This window comes from Amblyomma americanum, chromosome 11, assembly GCF_052857255.1.
Source record: "Amblyomma americanum isolate KBUSLIRL-KWMA chromosome 11, ASM5285725v1, whole genome shotgun sequence".
Taxonomy (NCBI): domain Eukaryota; kingdom Metazoa; phylum Arthropoda; class Arachnida; order Ixodida; family Ixodidae; genus Amblyomma; species Amblyomma americanum.
Window position 1 is genome coordinate 30,114,481 of NC_135507.1, and position 23,079 is coordinate 30,137,559.

A 23,079-nucleotide genomic window follows, 5' to 3' on the forward strand; every position below is an offset into this window, starting at 1 on the left:
AAAGAAATCAACCACCTCCAGTCGCAGTGTGGGAATTATGCAATCTTTAGCGATGTTTACAGCTCCCGACCGCTTCTGGCAGGTGGCACTAGGTGTCATTTGCTCCTCCGGTATATTTCTGCTTCTGCTTGTTTCGAGGATTGGGGCACATAACTAATTATAACTACCACCAACACTTACGAATCGAGGCCGCCAAAGGGCCGGCGAAAAGCACCTCGTAAATGCCACTTAAAAATATAGAGGCACCTCTGCTGGTATGCATATGCGCGATTTGTGGATCCTACGTCATGAATGTATAGTAATACAGCTCTTCATTGCTGGACTTCTGCAAGAGTGTATAATTAGGCTTGATGCAAAAGTATAAATTCAGTTTTTTAATGTCCTGGTCTGGGTAAAAGATTCGTTTTTTAGCAATAAAAGTAATTTTGGAGACGTGACGGCAGGCCTCATCCGCGAATTCAAGATCGCTGCGGTCCCTCTTACAAAAATATTTTATTCAGTCTATAGGCTGTCCATAGACTTCTGTCTTCTGTCTTGGCGGTGCGGGCTGGGAAACATTATTTTTCGTTGTTTTTTCTGTGCCCACACTAATATATGCCTTCGGTCTGTAAAGTCTCAGGGGCTTATTATTTTTCAATGTTTTTCAGTTGCCCCAACCTAATGTCTGTTAAGTCTACCCGCGAAACATTAGTGGTGCGGGAGAGTCCCAACCTGAGGTCTCAATCTACTCGGTCTATAAAGTCTATACACAAACCCTGGAGAACAGTCTGTTGGAAATACAAATTCTATAGACAGTCTATAGATTCATGGCCATACAGTTTTAGTAGACTTGTCTATAGATAGTCAATGAACTATGAATAGACAAAAATATCTATACGAAGACAACATAGTCTATAAGAAGTCTGTAGACCATTTCTGTAAGGGCCCAGTGCGACTCGGTGCGATTCGAGCGCGATCTTCGGTTTCATCTTGAAGAAGGTCTAATTCAGGATGAACAAAAATAATGTGCGAGTGCAGCTCGGTGTCAAGCCGTTGCAGTGCCAGCCGAAATCTCAATGCAGCCGGAGTCCTCTTCAGTGCGTCCCAGCGAATGCCATGGCTCTGTTATGCCCCGTAAAACTCATTGTGCGAAACATAATGGTACCACTATGGAACGCGTTCGGAGTCACTGGTTTTCCCGACAGGGCTGCCTTTGAGAAGAGAGATCTCTACTCCCTCTCTTCACAGCGGGATTGACTTAACCACGAAGCTCAGTATTGTGATGCTTGACCCGACACTAATGAAAAAAACTGCAGTAGTAATTAGCTACTCTGTGTTAAGCCTATCGCGCAATGCTTCCCTCCGAGAAACAAGATTTCTTCGAGGCCACGCATTGGTATACTCTGCCAGCGCATGAACCAGCCGCTGAATAACTACATCTCCTCGTCCCAAAAGTAAGGCAAAGTATGCAGTTAGCCGGACGACTGATCTTTTCTGCTACTACCGAACGCTGGAATCGGTGCTCCAATTTGATAACCTGACGTACAGGCACCTTGTTCAAGGCCACCTGGTTGGCTAGTGTTGAAGATTACTGAGAACAGTGAAGAAGCAAGAAGAGAACGTTGGAGCGCAAGGTTAACCATGGCAAACTTAAGACACAGGGTTAACACCTTGAAAGCAGTGTTCTTGCTTTGCTTGTGACGTGCCTTGGCGTTACTAGGTAAGAAATTTCGTAACAGCGAATGTCGATTTTCTTTTTGCTATGGTAGCTGTTTCAAGTGTGTTCGAAGTCTACAGCGTTTTTGTCAAAATAGTCATAGCTGGCTCATGCCGAGCTAGGCCAAGCAGACGACAGCTGTAAAGTTACTGATGTACGTAGTCATGCAACCTTAGTATCTCTGCATAAATAACCCTTATTTTCATGATGTACTCTAGATAGCCCAGTCACTAGAAAACTTGCGCGCACTGTTTCAGGTAAGCGTACACACGCAGTGCGACATAAGAGGCAAGCTTACTCGTATACTGGAAGGGATTTGAATGCTTGCTTATCATTAATGAAAATTTATAATCGATGCTGTAACTACACGTTCTTGTAAGTCGAAGCGCCGTATACAGCAGGTACGTCACATCAGGAAGGCTGAGAGCAATGGTCTCGCATGCGTAATTACACATTTTGGGCTGAAATTTTTTACGCGCATATCTCGGGGCATAGGCGAATTACGAAACTTATACAAAACTGAGTAGTGTTTTAATGCCACTCCCTCGTAAGTTGTCAGTATAATCATGCACGGTAGCTGCAGTAAATAATTTGATCAATGAATTTCAGTTAATTACACAGGTTAGAGACTTTTTTTCCCACTGTTTTTGTCCGCCTGGCAACATAACCCGCATACAATGACTTTTGTGTACTGATCTTGTTATTTCTGAAAAAAATCATTGAAGCCTAATTTAGAACACCCTGTACATTGAGTACTCCTCTGCGATATAGAAAATGCTGATGAATGCACGGTATGCATTCCCGTGACATGTCCAAAACATGCTCCCTGAAAACTGAGAAATCGAATGATGTAAGGTCATTTTTTTGTGTGCGAAAGCATTTCTTTCCTCTTGGATGGCGTCACCACGAGATGTGTACATGAGGTAACGACGATAACCAAGTGATTAACTGACAGCAATTAATAAAATGAAATTATAACGGAATTAATAACAGTGAAAAGTGACTGTGATAATAACAGTAATAGTGGTAGTTAGAATATTGATAGCGATGTCATCAACCATTTGAAGTGACCTGATAGGAACATGTCAAGAATTTCTCGACGAGTTGGTGACGTCACAAAGGGTAAAAATTTGTCTAGGCAAGAAGTTGTGTCCCTCCCTGTCAGTTCGTTGTTGGATGCTGTACTCTAAATGCTTTCGCACTTCCGCACATAAGGGGGCTTATGTGCACTCCTTGAATTTTTGATGTGTTCATCGTATACGATACTCAATCGTTAATCTGCAACCATTATGCCAGCAGAAAATGCCAATAAAATGCTTGTGCTATATAAAATGACTTTTGTGATCAGCGGCGCTGCACGCCTGCGGTATGCATGCTGGGAAGGCGACAGCTCCTCCTTGCTTTATTGTGATTCTTGCAGGCAGATGCAGCGATTGTCTTGTGAACCTCTCTGCTCGGCATTAGCATTTTCTCAATACTGCGCTTTGTGCGATCCGCACCCTTCAGTGACGCCTCTGACTAAACACTGCTCATACAGGTAAAAAAAAAAAATATGCTGAAAACCAAAAAAAAAATGCTCATGATCGGCAAGCGGCTTTTAATAGCAGCAGTGAAGCCACGCCAACGATGCCAACGTGTGCTAAAAGCCCGCTAAAGTCAATTCCGGTGTCCAAAAGTGAAGGCTTCCTTTGGAACGACGTGCAAGGCTCCCGTTCAGGTGAGGCCGCACTTTTAGCGACGGCCAGCCAGTCAGTGATGCTCATCTGTCGACCTTTTCGACCACCTGCAGTTCATAGGCGCCAGCGTGACAAAAAAAAAGTTGTCAGTCCAGTTTTTAACGCCGAGATAAGACGAGAGCCTGTCTAAAACTCTAGAATGATACGGCACGGTCGGGCTCAGCTGGGGTGCGTGCCGACTAGGATGAAAGATAACGTTGCCCGAGAAGCGGCGCGAGATTTCGCGAGGTTTTTCCTTTGCCTAGCAGAGCAACGCGGCGGCGGCAGCCCAACTTCTCCTCCCAGTTAATGGTGGCCATCGGAAACGGACCTTGCCTAAAGAAACTAATTACCCCCTTAATTTAACGAGGGGGGGTCCACTAGTTGTGGTACGTGAGGATATGACTGTGCTGCGAGTTGAAACCGTGCTACTGCAGACCCCGGAATTCCCGTTGACCTACAGTGCCCGAAAATGGCGTTCCACAACTTAGCGTTCGTGCTGGCTGTTCCCCTGACCATCGGCTGCCACAGAGTGCCTGCTCGTCCATCGCGGCTGAAAGGACGTCTGCCAGTGACTTGTCTTCGATGTACGGCGTCGTGACAACAGTCATCTCAAAACCAGCCACGTAGTACGCTACTCAGTCGGAGGCGCAAAACAGGGTGAGTGAAGTTTTAAAGAACTTCTGTTTGGGCTAGATGGTTCATTTCGATCCAGAAAGGAAAAAAGTAGCGCCCAAACGCACACACACACACACAGTAGAAGAACGACGTAGGACAAGCGCTACGCCGTTCTTCTACTGTGTCTGTTTTTTCGGCGCTACTGCTTTCCTCTCTGGATCACGGTGAGTGCGACGGCAGTCTGCGAGTTCCACACCTTACATTGCGCGATTCCGCAGTGTTTTGGCTTTACATTTTTAATTAGTGTGGTAATCGCATCATTGTGGATGCGGCGATGGAAATTCCTGTTACATATATACCATCGTGGTCGTGCCCTGAAACACACCAGACAAATTTAGGAAGCGCGGCTGCAAGCAGTTTATGCACTGGCACTCGAACATATATTGCTCGCACTTGTGCTTCCTAAATTTGCTCACTGGAGTCTTTCAGAGTACGAACACGACAGGCCTTTGGCCGATCTATAAGTTGCGCTTCGGCCACCTGCTCTTGCGGATGATGTTTTTATTAAACGGTTTGAAAGTAAAATCTTGTGCTTGCGGCTAAGTTTGCTCTTATGTGCTGGAGTTGAACACGCCATGAGGCCACCATTCGCGCTCAGGAAAACTGATAAACTAGAAAGTGTGCTTGCCACCGATACTTATGCGGTTAACCTCTGGTTGAATGTCCATCTTGTTTTTCATCTACCAGCTATAAAATGTATCATGATCTAAAAAGTATGTGGTGATCGATAGTCGATACGAAGGTAATGCGACGGAATGAATCATTTTCAGGATCGGTGGAAGTTCGCTGCTTTAGCTTGGTTTTTTCGAGTTAATATTTTGCACTTCACACACGTGCACGCGCACGCACGCACGCGCACACACGTGCACGCGCACGCACGCACATGTACACGCACGCACGCACACACACTAATCGCCCAACGCTGCCACTTGAAGGAACGGCAGCCATCGCGTTATCAGCACCACGCGTCCGTCTAACCCTCAGCCCACTCCTTGATGAAATCGCTTCTACATACAGCTGGGTCACGTGCTATGGGCCGCCTGGCCAGATAGGAACATAGCTCCCACTGCACGGTCAGTTCCCGGGTGAAAATACAAAAGACTGTTGGGTACTTCATGTATGATCAAGGCACTGTGGCCTCGGGGAAGTTGCCTTTATTCCGGTCAGTAACGAAAGCATTTGAATATACAGTGCGTCCCAGCTAACTTTAGCCACGGTTTAAAAATATGCCACGGTACTCTAATACGACGCGACCAAATTCATGTTGCTGGCTATTGCATGGAGCAACTCAGACTGCCTTTGTATTAGGTTTAACTGCATAATTAGTCGAGATTAATTAACCAACTTCGCAACCAACGAAGATAGACGAAAAAGTCCAGTGAGAAAGTTGTAGAACGGTCCGCGAAACGTCCCACTGAACGGTTCCAAAATTTTCATCGATTACGTATCGGCTTGTTTCCGCTCTCTGCAGATGCCCGCGAAATACAAAAAAATACCACGTGACATGCCCGCTTGCGCGCCACGATTGCAGCGCTCTCAAACGTTCCGCCCAACAAAAAAAAAAACAGCTCATCTAGCCGGGTGCGCTGCTGCTTAAAACGTGACAGGGCTTCGACGCACAAACTGGCTGTGCGATTACGGGAGCGCAAGCGATAAGGGCTGTGCCTGCTTGTCGCTATCATCAAGCGCTGCGAGGCAAGCATACCGCTAGCGTAAATCGCGCAGCCAGTTGCTGCGTCGCTGCCCTGTCGCCTTTTAAGGGGCAACACACCGGACCAAATGATCTGTCAATTCCTCCACTGAACGTTTGAGAGCACTGCAATCGCGGCGCGCAAGCGGGCATGTCACGTGGTATTTTTGGTATTTCGCGTGCATTTGCAGTGAGCCGATACGTAGAGATGGAGGGTTAAAAACTCTTCGAACGGAAATTTCGCCGACCGTTCTACAACTTTAATAATAATAATAATAATTGGTTTTGGGGGGAAAGGAAATGGCGCAGTATCTGTCTCATATATCGTTGGACACCTGAACCGCGCCGTAAGGGAAGGGTAAAGGAGGGAGTGAAAGAAGAAAGGAAGAGAGAGGTGCCGTAGTGGAGGGCTCCGGAATAATTTCGACCACCTGGGGATCTTTAACGTGCACTGACATCGCATAGCACACGGGCGCCTTAGCGTTTTTCTTCCATAAAAACGCAGGTTCGTCTTTTCTACAACTTTCTCAATGACCTTTTCGCCTATTTCCTTAGCGCCGTTGCTTTTTGGCCTATCTCCGTTGCTATCTCCATGAAGTTGGTAAATTCATATCGACTAATTACGCAATTAAGCACAGTACAAAAAGTAGCGTGCTTGCCCATACAATAGCCAGCAGCATGCATTTGGTCGCGACGTCTTAGAGTCTCAACATATTTTTAAACCCTGGCTAAAATTAGCTGGGACGCCCTGTATACATATATCGAATTAGTGGAGTCAAATTAATTATTTTGTTTTCTTAGAAAGGAAGGCACAGCCGAAAAGAGCTGCTGTCAAAGCAGCTAGACGAGGCGACTGTGCCCCTCTTTGGTCAGCAAGGCGTTTTGTGTACACACATTTGGAAAATATCACATGCACAGAATATACACAGAAATGAAATCGAATGTGTAGTGAACATAGTAATTCCTACAAAGTGCCAAATTGATTATCTGCGGCTGTCATATCTAAAACCGCAAAAATGTGCAACATAGCGACTTATGCAGATGCATGTCATGTGATTAGAAACTGCAGTGATAAAGCAAGATAATTCTGTAAAGCTATATTCCTCGCATACTTTTCAAGCTGAAACAGAGCGGCTTGTACAGGTACGCGCTGTTCGAAAAATTCAATGATGAAGCAAGAAAATTGTATCGAGCTATACAATGTTGCAAGGTGTACGGCTATGATGTACAGTTTGTTAAGCTATGAGCAAGATAGCTCAGTGGTTACGGCGCTCGGTTGCTGACCCGGAAGACGGGGGTTCGATTCTGTCCCCGGCTGTCTCATTTCGATGGAGGCCAATGCTAGAGATCTGTGTACCGCGCGAGGTCAGTGCACGTTAAAGAACCCCAGGTAGTCTAAATTATTCAGAGCCCTCCACTACGGCGTCCCTCATGGTTTGAGTCGCTTTATATATTTAATTGGTTTTAGGGGAAAGGAAATGGCGCAGTATCTGTCTCATATATCGTTGGACACCTGAACCGCGCCGTAAGGGAAGGGATAAAGGAGGGAGTGAAAAAGAAAGATGTGCGTAGTGGAGGGCTCCGGAATAATTTCGACCACCTGGGGATCTTTAACGTGCACTGACATCGCACAGCACACGGGCGCCTTGGAGTTTTGCCTCCAGTCGCTTTGGGACGTTAAACCTCGTAAGCCACCACCGTTAAACAGAGCGACTATTACAACTGCGCGCCATCAGAAAAATCAGTGATAAAGCAAGACACTTCTATCCAGCTAAATACATCGCACACTGTGGTTATACATGACGGATAAGTCGTATGAAATGACAACAGGGTACGTACAAAAACTTCCTGTCAAACTTAAGGAAAGTGTTATAGAAACAAGAACGCAATTCAAGTGAAAAGGTACACCGTTCGTTTAAAGGACAACAAACAAAATATTACGCATTGATATGTCATAAACGCAATGAAATAATGGAACATTTAAAATCAACACACGAGCACTGCTCGTCAATTATATGGTTATCTGCAAAAAAATGATATTGTCTAGGGACCCTGGCTTCAAGCAGGTGTTCGTCTCGTTGATCACATACTGTACGGCACTGAAATTTCTTTCACTGCTGGCACTTGTCGCTGGAATGCATAAAACCTTTTTGTCTTTTGAGATGGAAGAGCACAGAACACCGGGACAAGAGACAAGTGCTGAGTTAAAACTCATTTTTATTTCGAAGAAACACGGGTTCTTATAACTTGTTCACACCCTCAAAACACATGCGTCACAACAATATCGTTTAAGCGTCCTAAAGTAACAACCTAAGATTTGTAATCATAGACATTTGTAATCACACTTTTAACATGTCGAATTCTTTCTTTGTTTCACGGCGTGGTGACACAATCGTCGCGCAGCTTCGCTATCGAAGCAGCCTCGATTATTTTGCAGACTAACTGCTCTTTGTGATTAGCCAGTGCTTCACATTTGCCGAAATCAGGTGCACACGTTCTCGAGGGGCAGTCTCTAAGGTGAAAGTCACAGAAAACATCACATTCTCGGAAGCCCCGGAAAAGGTCTCGCTTCTCTCCGGAATATCCTATGCTGACGCAGCGCGCTGGGGGGACGGGCGGTGGGCACGTAACACAGCATCGCTGATGCGCGCCCATTTCCGCCCCTCACCAACCAGCCTTCGGCTGCACTAACCTTCCATGTCCTAGAGGTCAACTTTTCACAGAGGAAAACACAGACGAATGCACATCTGCTTCCGCTTCTCAACCGGAGGCAATGGAGGTGACACCGGGATTCTCAGCGTTGGAGATGCTGAGGGAGTCCCCCAGGGAGAGGCGGAGTTTCCTAGACCGCCTTAAACAGAAAAGACATCTGCCAGTCAAGCCGTCTGGTAAAGGCTTCGACATCTAAATAACTCCCACTAGTCTAAGCTTCCTCACTAAAAACTGTAGTTGTCGAGAGCATTAGCCACTGGAACTGCCGAGGTCTACTTAAGAGCATGGATGACATATTTGAAATACTTGGGCAATATTCGTGATATACTCGGGGTAATATCAACCAAAGAAACTTTGCCCACAAGAAACGCACTTAAACCCAACACGTACAAACTTCCAACAAAAATATGTAGTATACCGGAAGGACAGGCATGGCAGTGTCCACTCATCAGGTGGCGTTGGTATTGGGTTCAGAATTCAATTCTCTCTCAATGTCTTCCACTAGCTACTGATTTAGATGCAGTGGCAATACGAGACCTAACTTTTGGCAGAATAATAACCATATGTTCCCTATATGTCCCACCAGATAATTGCCTGTCCATTGATGAACTCGAAAAACTCACTCACCAGGTTCCCGAGGAATTCCTTTTGTAATCTAGTCCACTTTGGAGGTTTCGCCTAAACGTTTGACCAATTCCTGTTTGTTGACGATTTTAACGCACACCACCCATTATGGGGAGGTACTAGAACTGATTCACGAATTGCACTAGTGTCGTTCGGCCCATGTATATTCAATAAAAAAGAATCACCGTATTTTAATGCAGCACACAACTCATTCACAGCGATAGGCCTTTGCTATTGGCTCTGCATTGCTCTTGGTAGCTATTGAGTAGGTTCTTATTGATAATCTCTATGGAAGCGACCACTTTGCCATTTCTTTAAAATAGCCAGAAAATATCAACTCGAGGGTATATAATTAATCCTAGAAAGTTTAAAGAATCTCAGTATTGCCCTGTTCATCATTTACAGACCTAGGCATAGACGAATCTCAATTCTTTATCACGCTGCATATTACAGACGCTGCACAGAAATTTATTGCGCAGTCATCACGATGATGATGATGATGGATTTTTATGGCGCCAGGGCATCTATGGCCAAAGAGCGCCATAGCACAAGGGAAGCGTATCCGACGTGTATCCAAACGGGAAAGTTGAAAGTCATTTCTCTCCTCCGTAAATTCTTACACAGATACGCATAAAGTGTGCAGTGGACTAAAAGCACTTAAAAGTACATAATACACATCAAATACCTCATGTTAGCACTGCTGGCGATACATTGGAGCACCGAGCAGATGCCCTAGGCAAACACTTCGAATACACTTCTAGCTCAGCGCATTATGCGGATTCGTTCTTGATATGCAAGATAGCTAAGGAGCGGAAACCTGTTGTAAAAAAAAAAAAAAACGATCTGTAGGAAGATACAGCAGCCGATTTACTTCACAAGAGTTGAAGGTTGCCTTACGTCACTGCATGCTGCTGCAGGTGCCGTGAAAGACCGCAGCAAGCACACACTGACGAGACATCGGAAAGACTTCATTTAGGCCTTTTTGTTTTTTAACCCCATTTAGACCTTTTTTCAACTTGACATCAGGATATAAAAAACCTCCATAAAAAACTGTACGTGGGGTCTTTAGGATGTCTAGTCTGTGTGCTTGCTGTTGGACATTTCGGCACCTGCAACAGCGTGCTCGTACACCACGTATAGTTTATATTCCAAAGATACACCACGTATAGTTTATATTCCAAAGATACACCACGTATGGTTCATATTCCAAAAAAAGGAAAAGCAGATTCACCTCTCCACCACAGGCGGCAGCAACGGGCATCCGCCCTTTGGATACCCGGGGGACAGCGAGAAGAGGTGCTGTGCGAAAACCACAGACACCCCCTCCTTGTCCTCCGCACTCCGCGGCCGAGTGTACAGCCAGGCAGGATGTGCAACCCGGAATGGCGAGTGTCGGGACCACAGCGTCCGCATCGCTTCAAATCGCGGAATCGCTGTGCCGGCGATGGGATTCGAACACGCGTCCCCGCAAGTGTGAGCTCGGCACTTTACCCACTCGGCCACGGAGCGGCTCGAATGCATCGTGCCACTTGCCGCTCCAGATGCGAGCGGATAGAAGCATGCGCGTGACGCGCGGATGTGCTATCAACGGCGTTAGTGAGAGCACACGCGGCTGGTATACATGTTCGAATACATGCTAAGGACGCGATCGAACGAGAGCGAGAATTCGCGCATGCGTATTTCGTGTCTGGTTAACGTGGGCACTACCGACCAGAACTGTCTCTACCGTAAGTCGTACGTAATAACGACCGTGGTAGCGTAGCTTCCATTGCAGCCCATGCGTTCTAACCATGTCCACCTGGGCGCATGGGAAGAAGCAGTTTCCACCATGCTCGGATTTCTTTCCCCTTTTCTTCAACGGTGTTATAAATGTGTCTATATGTTCGGCGTTTTATTTATACACATTTTTGATCCTTCACTACAGATTAAACGCATGCTTTCGCGCGTCTGCTCGGTCTAACTACGTTAAAAACCCTACCGCATTTTTCGCTGTCTTCTCTGGTGCTTCATATCATCTAGTTCTGTTTCCTGTGCGTTCCTTTTTTACTGTATGAATTTGGACGCCTTTGAAAATATTATTCGCTGTTTTTTAAAGTAACTGAACTTTATCGGTACATTTCAGCTTCATGTTTACCACTGCAATTCGTTGTTCACGTTTTGCTGAGGTGTATCTGAGTAGGTTAGTACTGGCGTGGTACCTACTACGCACGATACACGAGCGATTAGCTGATCCACCGTTAAAAATGGGAAACATTGCGATTTCTACATTCCGACGAAGTCACTGCAGAAAGTGTGGCTGCTTTCGCTAAAGAGCTCCGGGTGAACTATTACTGTCCAGTTTGAGGGAGGTACCTTGTACGCGCCTTTTCGTACAATTAAGATGTCTAGGGGTGACATTTAACACATCCCGGTGTCCTGCCTGGAACAAATCATAGTGTTATTCAAGTAGGCTGCGAGGTATTCGAACAAAGGGACGAATGAAGATACTCTCGACAAATGGTAGGGGCTGCTCGGTTCACATACACGTCATTGTATATTCACACGCTCGGAATAACTCTCTCATGCACGGTGATTCCTATGTCTGGCTACCTTCCTCTGGACCCCTAGCAATGAACGTTTAGGCGTTTTAAAGCGGTAGCTCTACTAGATGCAAAATTCGATCTCCTGTATGTGCATGAATGTGACCTTAGCCAATTTGGACCAAATCGATGCCCAGCCATTATTGAGTGTGCCCAACACGATGGCGACCGCCAGATTTGACCTTCGCCATTTGGCCACGCTTGCCTCATTAGTCATTGAGGAAGATGAGTCCGGAGGGTCAGTCTAGCCATGGCAGAGCTATCGCTCGAACTGACGATATGACCAGGGTTAAACCCTGCCGAACTTTTGGGTACTTCCCAAAGCTACGCCTCTAGCGATGTCGCTGCATAGGGTGATGGTATTAGTAACAGCGTGCAGTCTTCCCTCATGTCAGCGTCATAGTACGTCGTAATAGCGAAATCCCACGCTCGACTACTGATCCGGAGTTCCCGGGTTCGAACCCGACCGCGGCGGCTGCGTTCTTATGGAGGAAAAACGCTAAGGCGCCCGTGTGCTGTGCAATGTCAGTGCACGTTAAAGATCCCCAGGTGGTCGAAATTATTCCGGAGCCCTCCACTACGGCACCTCCTTCTTCCTTTCCTCTTTCACTCTCTCCCTTATCCCTTCCCTTACGGCGCGGTTCAGGTGTCCAACGATATATGAGACAGATACTGCGCCATTTCCTTTCCCCAAAAAAACCAATTATTATTATTACTCACCTTCTACCTCATCAAGATGAACTAGGGCACCCTTGCTATGAGAGTGGGCCTCCATCTGGCGGGATGTGAATGAACTCTATCTGACCCTCGGAAGCGGGACATTCGGCGCTTTCGAGAGGTATGAACTCACTATGTCACAGCAGCCATCATCGTGCAAACCTTCGACATTCATATGGTTACACTAACATGTCACACATGAACCAGCTTCGAGCCGACCGCGTAAGGATTCGGGCTCTGATGCGGGGAGGCAGCAGGAGCGAGACCTCGCTGCCACTTGGATGACGTGGCCCAGGTTTGCCGCGACCGCTCATTAGAGGGCGCGGCAAGGGTGGGAGCCGCTGGAGTTATTGGGGGGAATACCCCAGTGATGCCAGAGACCATTTGGCGCCAAAAGAGGCTCCACACGTCCCCAGTTGGCTGGACGACCACCGCTAGCGGATCGACAATGCTACGAGCTTAGCGACCATATCGCCATATACGGCGGATCTGGGGTGCTACCGCTCGGCCAATATACCCATATTGCCTGACTGTTAGAAACAACGCTCTATGCTTCCTTATACAAGGCAATGGTATGGACCGCTATCGCTGCAGGGCATGCGATCTGCTACCGATTGGCGCTCGGCCCTCTCGCCCACCGCTGTGTTCCGAGGGAAACCACAGACATTGCGGTGGTTCAGGTCGAGGCAATCCTCATTTGCCTCGCCGTATATCCCGCAGGGACGTATTCCTCGTGAAATTGTCTTTTGCGCAACTGTGGTGACCCGCCGAATTTTTTGGCAGCGCTAGCGCCAAGGGTTTCGTTGAGTGGAAAATCTCGAGGAAAGCAGCCTAGGTCACGTGACCTTGTGACGACATCATAGCTTGTCCATTGTGGCATGTGGCATTTCAATGAAGGATTTGCAGAACAGCAACCTTAGCCTCACAAGCCCCACCATGCGACCGCAGGGTGGTGGCGCAGAGATTTACCGTTGCACCTCTGCGCTGGTAGTGGTATGAGGGCTCCGAGGGATCCATGAATGTAAAGAGTTTCGTTTTACATATATGGTAATCAACCCACTATGCTATTATGTCATACCCTTAGGGTGGAGCTTACGTCTCCCCTCGTTTCTTTATTGGCCCTTCGGACCTTAAACGCTTTGCAGTCCTCCGTTACGGCAACACTTTCCCTCTTCCGTCCCCTCCCATTGCGGTTGAGGTGTCCAACGAGGAGTTCAGTCGTTACTGCGCAATTTTGTTTCCTCAACAACCACGAAGTCTGTTAACGCGGCTGCGTTCTGATAGAGGCGAAACGCGCATTTGATTCCGGCTTTATCTTTGTCGTGCCCCGACATCGCACAGCACAGAAGTCCCGAGCATTACGCATCCATTGAAATGGGACCTCCGTTTTCGGGTCAGGAGTGGAGCTCAGTATCCTCTGAGACACGGCGGCGGCCGAAACGGTTGTGCTTGCTGCGCGGTTGTTGGTGTTGAGTTATTGTCAGTGGCTTTTCGTGCAGAATTTACATGCAGATAAATATGTACACCTTCGGTATTACGAAATAGATCAGCAGTGGTACGCACAATGGGTGTGCGGAGAGTATGTTCCACGAACCGAATTTGCTATGAATCGAATATTTTGACGAGTATTCGCTACTTGTACGAATGCTTAATGAGCAATCGTGACAAATATCGAAGCGCTGCTTTGGCAGTTGTAGCTGTATCTGTTCGAAAACGGAACACTGATCCTTATTAGGGGTCGCAACATGAAACGGACGACAGCTACGTACGAGGCATGCCGTCGGAGGTCAAGCCTGAAGGTCGGGTTTACTGTGCCTGCCGGCCCCTTCCGCGTCGTCTAATCTCACCCTGTCCCTAGCTTTAAAGCAGTCGAGGAAGACAAATAGCGCTCATAATTGGAAAAATATTCTAAAACTGTGGAGCGTGTTCGTTTCGCTTCAACCGTACACGATTTCATTGGCATGACTTGCGTGGAACTTTTGGGTAGTGTGTGCTTTATTAGTGGTGTAGAGTGGACTGGGAAGGAAGGTATATTGCCGTGCATTGCCTGTAGTGTTAGGTTTGCGGGCAAACACTGCAACATGGTGATGTACGGGAATGCCCTCATGTCTATAGTGCCTCATACGTATAATGGTGGTTTGTTGCTGGTGGGTAGCGTGGTTAGTACAAGTATGAACTGAAGCAGAATTGACATCTGAGCTAGTTGGTTTTTCATTTTCAAAAATTATATAAAGCGCACTTAGGACAACAGACAAGGGAGACCAAACAACACAAGCGCTTACTCGCAACTGCGCGTTTATTCGAGAAACACACAAAAGGAAGAACAATCACAAACAAAACAAGAGCCATCGCGCAGGCGTGACAGAAAAAGTGCTCATACAGGTGCGTCAAGATAACAAAACTCTCTTTCATGCAAAACCACCATAGGGTCGGCAACACACGTGTGCTGATTCTTACGGATGTGATAGGCCTCTGAAATCTCTCTGGTTAGCTGATTAGGGTGTCGGAACAAGATTTTAGTTTGGTCAAGCAAAGGCTTGCAGCCGCTGCATTTCGAACAGTGCTTAGCGAGATTAGATGAAGGCGACTTATTCAATGACAAAAAATGCTCTTGCAAGCGCACATTAAGGCAGCGGCCCGTTTGACCGATATAGGTCCGGCCACAAGAAAAGGGAATGTGATACACCACTCCTTTTGAACATCTGACATAGCGGTTCTTGTGATTCACAGTGCAGCACCGCTTTCGTTTATCACATACACCGCTGCTAGAGCGCGCAGCAACCTTCGCACAAACACTACTAACTTTCTGAGGGGCAGAGAAGAGAACATTAACACCATATCTGTTACCCACGTTTTTTAGTTGATGAGAAAACCGATGAACATAAGGTATGACTGCAATATTTTTCTTTTTCTCCTCAGAACCCTTGAAAAGTGACCTATTGAACTCTTTTACTTTTTTGAGCACCTTGCTAGAAGCTAGAAACAGCACGTCCTCTGGAAATCCAGCCAATGACACACTGATGAAATTTGTTAGTGATTGCATTACCGAGGATAATGATGAACAATGCTTTGTCAATGCGTGTGGTATTTCCGTTCCTTCGTTTTTAGAAGTGCTGTCGTTTTATCTGGCTTCTACTTTTGTTGACTGGAATGGGCATTTGTTTATTCAAAAGACAGGTGTTTGTATCGGATCCAAAGTAGCGCCCGTCCTCAGTGGTATCTTCCTGTCTCGAGTTGACTCTTATATTGAAAAGAATCAGAGTGGCCTTGCAAAAAAGATTTTCAGGTATGTCGATGATTATCTGGTGTTTGTTGACCGACATGAATTTACATGGAGGGTGGTCGACACTATTAAGATTTTTAAAGAATATGGGCGTGGATTACAGTTCACCTTTGAAACTCCTACAAACGATTGCCTGCAGTTCCTTGACACAAAACTTCATTTCGTGCAGGATCATGTGTGCTGGAGGTATTCTCCGAGGTCTGATAAACCACTCTTAAATTATCAATCAAATCACTCAAAAATTGTGAAGTGCGGCATTGCTGTCTCCTGCCTAGGATCGTCCTTGCTCAAGTCGTGCCCTCACGAAATGAAGGAAAGTTTCTGCGAGCAAGTGAACAGACTAAGATTGGCTGGATTTCCAGAGGACGTGCTGTTTCTAGCTTCTAGCAAGGTGCTCAAAAAAGTAAAAGAGTTCAATAGGTCACTTCTTAAGGGTTCTGAGGAGAAAAAGAAAAATATTGCAGTCATACCTTATGTTCATCGGTTTTCTCATCAACTAAAAAACGTGGGTAACAGATATGGTGTTAATGTTCTCTTCTCTGCCCCTCAGAAAGTTAGTAGTGTTTGTGCGAAGGTTGCTGCGCGCTCTAGCAGCGGTGTATGTGATAAACGAAAGCGGTGCTGCACTGTGAATCACAAGAACCGCTATGTCAGATGTTCAAAAGGAGTGGTGTATCACATTCCCTTTTCTTGTGGCCGGACCTATATCGGTCAAACGGGCCGCTGCCTTAATGTGCGCTTGCAAGAGCATTTTTTGTCATTGAATAAGTCGCCTTCATCTAATCTCGCTAAGCACTGTTCGAAATGCAGCGGCTGCAAGCCTTTGCTTGACCAAACTAAAATCTTGTTCCGACACCCTAATCAGCTAACCAGAGAGATTTCAGAGGCCTATCACATCCGTAAGAATCAGCACACCTGTGTTGCCGACCCTATGGTGGTTTTGCATGAAAGAGAGTTTTGTTATCTTGACGCACCTGTATGAGCACTTTTTCTGTCACGCCTGCGCGATGGCTTTTGTTTTGTTTGTGATTGTTCTTCCTTTTGTGTGTTTCTCGAATAAACGCGCAGTTGCGAGTAAGCGCTTGTGTTGTTTGGTCTCCCTTGTCTGTTGTCCTAAGTGCGCTTTATATAATTTTTGAAAAAAAAAGTACAAGTATGTGGGCAGAAGACGAAGGAACGGTTGCTCTAAGCAAGAGTCCGCACCGGTGGTCATGTGGTCTTTAAGTAGGTTGCAGACGTGTATTATGGATGTGGACATGGCCAGGCATTCCGCCTCTGCAGAGTACGTGGTTCTGGTGAGGGTTGCTGCTCGTCGGGTAGTGCTGGTGTCCGGGAAGACGTCTGCGTAATGTTCATGGCTGGCAAAGCACGAAAGGAAAATGCGGACTACGGACTAGTCACGTGAGGTGAGGTGCGCGTGCTTTCCTGGGACTTCGGCGGTAGCCAAGGTTTAAATTTTGCGGTAGTGGTCTCAGCTATAGGCTGCCTGTTGCTGAGGAGTAAGGATTGTGAGCCTTGCGGATGACTGTTCTCGGCGGGTTATATATAAGCCAACGTTCGGAATATGCACATGAAGCCCGCTGCGTGTTTTAGTTGCACTGCTGATGAAACACAATCACTTCGATTACCTCTTGTGCGTTATTCTGCAATCTAGCTGTAGCAAGTCTCCTGGGGTTCGCGTTTCTCGTGTCACTGCCGTGAAAGCTGTGCCGTATATTCTCATGTCACCCTTTCGCAAGAGCCTCGATACTTCATCGACGTACGTGTTTATACTTCAGAATTCATCACTAAGCCGACACGCATCACAGAAACATTTTAGATGTCATTCCAACTAGTCACCACGTGTCCACGGCTTCGGTTGCTTGACTGAAGGAAATCAGTGATCATAGACGTATTCGTGCCTGACTTCACATTACTTTAAATGAACAGAAAGTTCCCAGAGTAAGGCTGACTACGCAACAACAAATAATGAGTTCAGTTCGATCTGATCAGCACTGATCGCCAAAATCCTTCGTTGAACACAACACCCAAAAGACGACGTGACAAACAGCGGCTCAACCATGCAGTGAAGCCTCCACCGAGCTCCTCTGCGTGAAAGAAATACGTACATCGCAGCGGTCACCAGCGTAAAACGTTGCTGTCTTCACAATGACATTCCCGAAATTATTTTGGCGGTGATAAATCCTCAACAATAACGCGACATCACCCTCACTAATGACAACGGCGACTCTGTGAGTGACGCTGAATGTGCCGATCGATATACCAGGCGGTTCAGAGAAGGTGATCACTAATTTTTAAAAATTCGGTTTTGGAGGTAACGACATGCAATTTGCGGCATAGTAATGCCAGCGTTGGCGGACGTCAAAAAACAGGCGAATCATCCTAACTAGCTAAGTGGTCAACTAAATTCGAATAGTTAACTTTTTAACTATTACCAATAGGCACTTGATTGCAATTAGAGATTTGTAGCTGACGGTTAGTGGTAGCCATATCAGTTTTTAGAATTTCGAAAACGCCATTACTCTCGCCGCTGTGGTACGACAAATTTTGGCTATTTCGACAACTTAAGACCACAGGAGGAGTTGCTTTGCCTGCATACTTTTCGAAAGTGCATGTATTTTAGCACGACGTAGACAGATTTTGTCGTGCCACAGCGGCGAGAGTAATGGTGTTTTCGAAATTCTAAAAACTGATATGGCTGTTATTAACGGCCGGCTAGAAATCTTATATTGCAATCAGGTGCCTATTGGTAATAGTTAAAAAGTTCTCTATTAGATTTTAGTTAATCACTTAGCTAATTAAGATGATTCGCCTGTTTTTTGACGTTCGCCAACGCTGGCATTACTATGCCGGAAAAAGCTTCTGTTTACCCCAAAAAACCCTATTTTTAAACACTAGTGATCACCTTCCCTGAAACACCTGGTGTATATATGTACCATTTTCATCAGTATTCAGGAAAGAACCAGAATAACTATTTCTTTCGGTATTTTGCATTTCCGAACTGGCAATGTCACCGATCATCTTTCTTGCAAACGGCATTTCATCCGCAATCGACCAAATTGACCACAGGTTTCTCAAGGATACCGAAGACATTAAATACTTGTCTCATTCACTCGTCACAGATATTAGCCCAGAAAACTGCAATATGTGACAAGTCTTTCCTCTCCTCAAATAACACACAAAAAAGACACCCTCCTCTTGACTACCGCCCCATTTCGCCGACTATATCATTCCTTGCAAACCCGTGTTGCAAGCCATCTGCTCTCGGGCAATGCAGCATCCGGATTGTGTAGATTTTTTCACTCCGCCGCTATCAAGCGAGACGCAGCTTGGTATGTTCATGAAACTGACGCTACTTTTTTCGACTTTCCCAAAGCATTCGATTTTCAAAGCAAGGAATTCCTCAGGGGCATCCTTAGCCGTATTCAGGCATGGTGCAACTGCTGGTTGATTACACTTAATCCCACTAAATTCAAGCTTACTTCTTTCCATCGCTGCCGGAACTGAAGTATGCATCCGCCGCCGCGGTGGCTGAGTGGTTATGGCGCTCGGCTGCTGGCCCGAAAGACGCGGGTTCGATCCCGGCCACAGTGGTCGAATTTCGATGGAGGCGAAACTCTAGAGGCCCGTGTACTGTGCGATGTCGGTGCACGTTAAAGAACCCGAGGTGGTCGAAATTTCCGGAGCCCTTCACTACGGCGTCCCTCATAGCCCGACTCGCTTTGGGACGTTAAACCCCCCCCCCCCCCCCCCCCCTACACTAAACTAAGTATGCATCCGCCATTTCGAAGCTGTGCAGAACAGAGCCGCCCGTTTCATTTATCGCTCATACTCACCCGATATTATTGCTTCATCTCTCGAGCTAAACTCCCAATCATCGGCTTTTTTCCTTTGCCAATTTCAGAAATTTCATTCTTCCGAACTCGCGCAGCCCCAGGAACCTTCGCTCGGCACGTGGTTCGTGCCTGTTTTCATGAATGATGTGCAATAGTCCCGCAGGTTTGCATCATCTCCGCCTTCATAGTAATGTTGTCTTTCAAAACTACGCGCTCCGTTTTCAGCACTGATTGCAGTAACAGTGCCATTTCTGCTACACTGTCGCACGCGATACCGCGCACATTCACCGGCTGACCCGATAACGACCAAAGTCGCAGTCCCGCAACGCGCATGCTCTGTTCTCAATCTCGCGCATCAGCACTGGCGAAAGGAACCATGTACTCGAGCCGCTCCGTGTCCGAGTGGGTACAGTGTCGAGCTCGCACTTCACAGGAAGCGTGTTCGAATCCCACCGCCGGCACAGCCGATTCCGCGGATGGAAGCGACGCTGAGGCTGGGACGCGCGTCACTCCGGGCAATATACCGTGCCCAGCTGTGCACTCGGCCTCGGAGTGTGGATGATAAGGGCAGGTGTCTGTGCTTTGAGCACACAATCTCTTCTCGCTGTGCCCCGGGCATCCAAAGGGCGGATGCCCGTTGCTGCCAGTCTCTCCGGTCATCGTGAGTGGTGGGTTTTATCTTCTTTTTTTTTTCTAGTGTGTAGAAGCAGGTGACACCCCGCAACGATCGCGATATCAAATAGCCGGGCGGTGTAGTAGTTGAGAATACAGCTAATACGGTACAGTACGCACGCTCGGGAAATAATACTGAATAGTCAAGTTTTTTAGCTATAACTCTTAGGCTCCTTAATTATTGAGAGGTGTTTAACACTGCGAGTGTATCATCCATACCTATTTTGGTTCGGTTTATGGGGGTTTAACGTCCCAAAGCGACTCAGTGAAGGCGCCATAGTGAGGGGCTCCGGGAATTTCGCCACCTGGAGTTCTTTAACGTGCACTGACATCGCACAGTACACGGGCCTCTAGAATTTCGCCTCCATCGAAATTCGACCGCCGCGGCCGGGATCGAACCCGCGTCTTTCGGGCCAGCAGCCGAGCGCCATAACCACTCTGCCACCGCGGCGGCTCCATACCAATTTTAATAATAATTGGTTTTGGGGGAAAGTAAATGGCGCAGTATCTGTCTCATATATCGTTGGACACCTGAACCGCGCCGTAAGGGAAGGGATAAAAGAGGGAGTGAAAGAAGAAAGGACGAGAGAAGTGCCGTAGTGGAGGGCTCCGGAATAATTTCGACCACCTGGGGATCTTTAACGTGCACTGACATCGCACAGCACACGGGCGCCTTAGCGTTTTTCCTCCATAAAAACGCAGCCGCCGCGGTCGGGTTCGAACCCGGGACCTCCGGATCAGTAGTCGAGCGCCCTAACCACTGAGCCACCGGGGCGGGGCCACCTGCTTTAAGCCTCCGGCGTTTTGTGATGCAGTCGACGGGTCCTGGCTACGCTTCTCCTGCTGTTGCCAAGTCCTTCGGGCTGGTGACGGGAGACCACCGTCGTCTTCCTGCAGTCCTCTCCGCTCCTACTACCACCTAGCTCCCTTCCGCCGCTTTCTTCGACGCAACGCCAGTGACGCGTCGCACTACATCCACCCGCGTCCGCCTTGTCTGCAAGGCATCCCTGCTTCCCCTTGGACGCTCATTACTTGGTGAACTCTTTCCTTTATTTCTGTAGTGTTCTACGCGTGTTGAGTTCGTGTTTTTCTTGTTTTCGTTTCGTATCGGCTCCTTTCGTTCTGCCCAATTTGCTTTCCTCAAAAATCAGTTTTCAGCTTTATTTTCACCCAATCATTACCCTTAGGTGAAAATCCACTTGTTGATATGTCATGTATTTTTAGATTAATAATGAGAGCAAATGTCTTAAACAAACTGTAGATTTGGAAAAGCTTTAATCTATTGAATGAAAGAGACTTTTTAACCTCCTCGTTGGCGCCTGACAGCCTTAGCTACTTACGTGTCATAACGCCCAACACTCTTCAATGACTAGTACGGCTGCCTGAAAAGCGGAAAAAAAATTCCCCTAAATGTTTCATAGGTCACAGTAGGCATTTCCAACGAAAATGAGGTCAACTTATAAACTGCATCAGGAGCTCGGCGTAAGTACAGGCAGCATAGAAAGGCTGGACTGGATGTAGCAGTCATGCAGGTGGAAGAAGACGTATAAAAGAATAATCAGTGGAGATGGTCAGTCGTGTTCTCGAGCAATACTACGAGACAGAAGACGCCGCGTGCAGTGGCGCGTGGAGCAGTGCTCGCGCTTGGCCCGCCGGCCAGTGAAGTCGCCTTGCCATCACTCGTGCATCGGAGTACGTAGCAGCCTTTGCGCTCTTGCGCGTGCACTTCCAGCGCCGTGCCGCCGAGAAGGAACCCTCTTAGCCTGAGCAAGAGTTGGCGCAGAAGAAAGAGAGGAAGAAGACGGCGATATACTCTGAATGCGACACTTTGTTCTGCACTGCAGTGTTATTAACGCGACCATTGTAGGCGGCTCTCGAAGCACTACTAACCTGACGTAGTACGCTGCCGCGGGTCGCGTGAAAGTCATCTCACCTGAAGGTTCACCGTAGGTGCCGGCAGGTTTCCCTCACTGGGGCGCTGCTACAGCGTTCTTCACGTGCGTCGAAACTATCAAGAGGGCCAAGACGCGCTGTCATGCACTGACCAAATCCACAGTGGGATGAATAAACGGACTCTTACAACAGCTTGAACGCCATGGGTTTATTTTTTTTTCTTCAGGAATGTGCCGCTCGTTGTCAGTCATGTGTCCAGATCTCGGCCTCCGAGCAAGCGGCGGCCTCCGGGCAGCTCTGCAGGGAGCCCTTGGTGCGGGGTAGTACGCTGAGAGAGGGCGCCGACTCGCCCTACGGCAGTGGCAGGCGGCGGCGTACCTTGCTTCTCTTCGCGTTCAGCTCTAGCTGGCTGGACCAGAGTATCGCCTTCTGCACCACTTCCCAGTGCTTGGTCAAGTTCTTCAGCTTTCGGTACGACGCCACGAGTTTCAGGCTCACGAAGCCCCCTCTGTTGCGCCGCACCTGGTTGAGAAGAAACTTGTTCCGATGGAGGCCCTCGTCCGAGAAGTACGACTTGAGTTGGGTCACTATTCGGTGCTCGATCTCTTCTTCCTCTTTGGGCGGGCCGTTGTAGCACGAAAAGTAGCCGGAGCCTTGCAGATTGGCGCACTTCTCATCGTCCCAGCGGAGGCTGCGGTTGACCCTCGCCTCCCACGCCATGCTCCAATCAGCCATCGGCGCTCCTTCCGCAGCCCCGCTAGCAGAACTCTCGTCGCTGCGTCCTTCGCCAGACATTGCGAGGTGCACAGTGATGATCATTTGGCTACCTTCCTTCGAAATGGTCGAGCTGAACGTGCGCCCCGTGCTTCGTTCTCCTCGAGGCGATGGCGTGGCGCCGCGTGCCCTCCGCTCAAGGCCCGCCGCATCGTGCTCTCGCGCTATGCTGTCCAGGTTGCCTGCGCTCAAGTTTCCCACGCCGATTGC

The 23,079-nt window shown here is 47.6% G+C and overlaps 1 protein-coding gene and 1 long non-coding RNA gene across 2 annotated transcripts in view; one reads left to right on the plus strand and one right to left on the minus strand.

The window, feature by feature from the left end:
• The first annotated feature begins 3,678 nt into the window (after nt 1–3,678).
• The window catches only part of LOC144110218 (uncharacterized), a 33,965-nt gene continuing 14,564 nt past the window's right edge, over nt 3,679–23,079 (plus strand). Inside the window, exon 1 of the long non-coding RNA XR_013309768.1 lies at nt 3,679–4,071. This is a non-coding gene — a long non-coding RNA (uncharacterized LOC144110218). The remainder of the gene's footprint in view (nt 4,072–23,079) is intronic.
• On the minus strand, nt 22,447–22,890 carry LOC144109533 (la-related protein 6-like). Its single transcript, XM_077642359.1, has one exon. The coding sequence runs from the start codon at nt 22,888–22,890 to the stop codon at nt 22,447–22,449; it is 444 nt and encodes a 147-aa protein (XP_077498485.1).

Bases quoted from the DNA above. Each gene is read 5' to 3' on its own strand.
- LOC144109533 (XM_077642359.1), bottom strand. From the start codon at position 22,890: ATGTCTGGCGAAGGACGCAGCGACGAGAGTTCTGCTAGCGGGGCTGCG.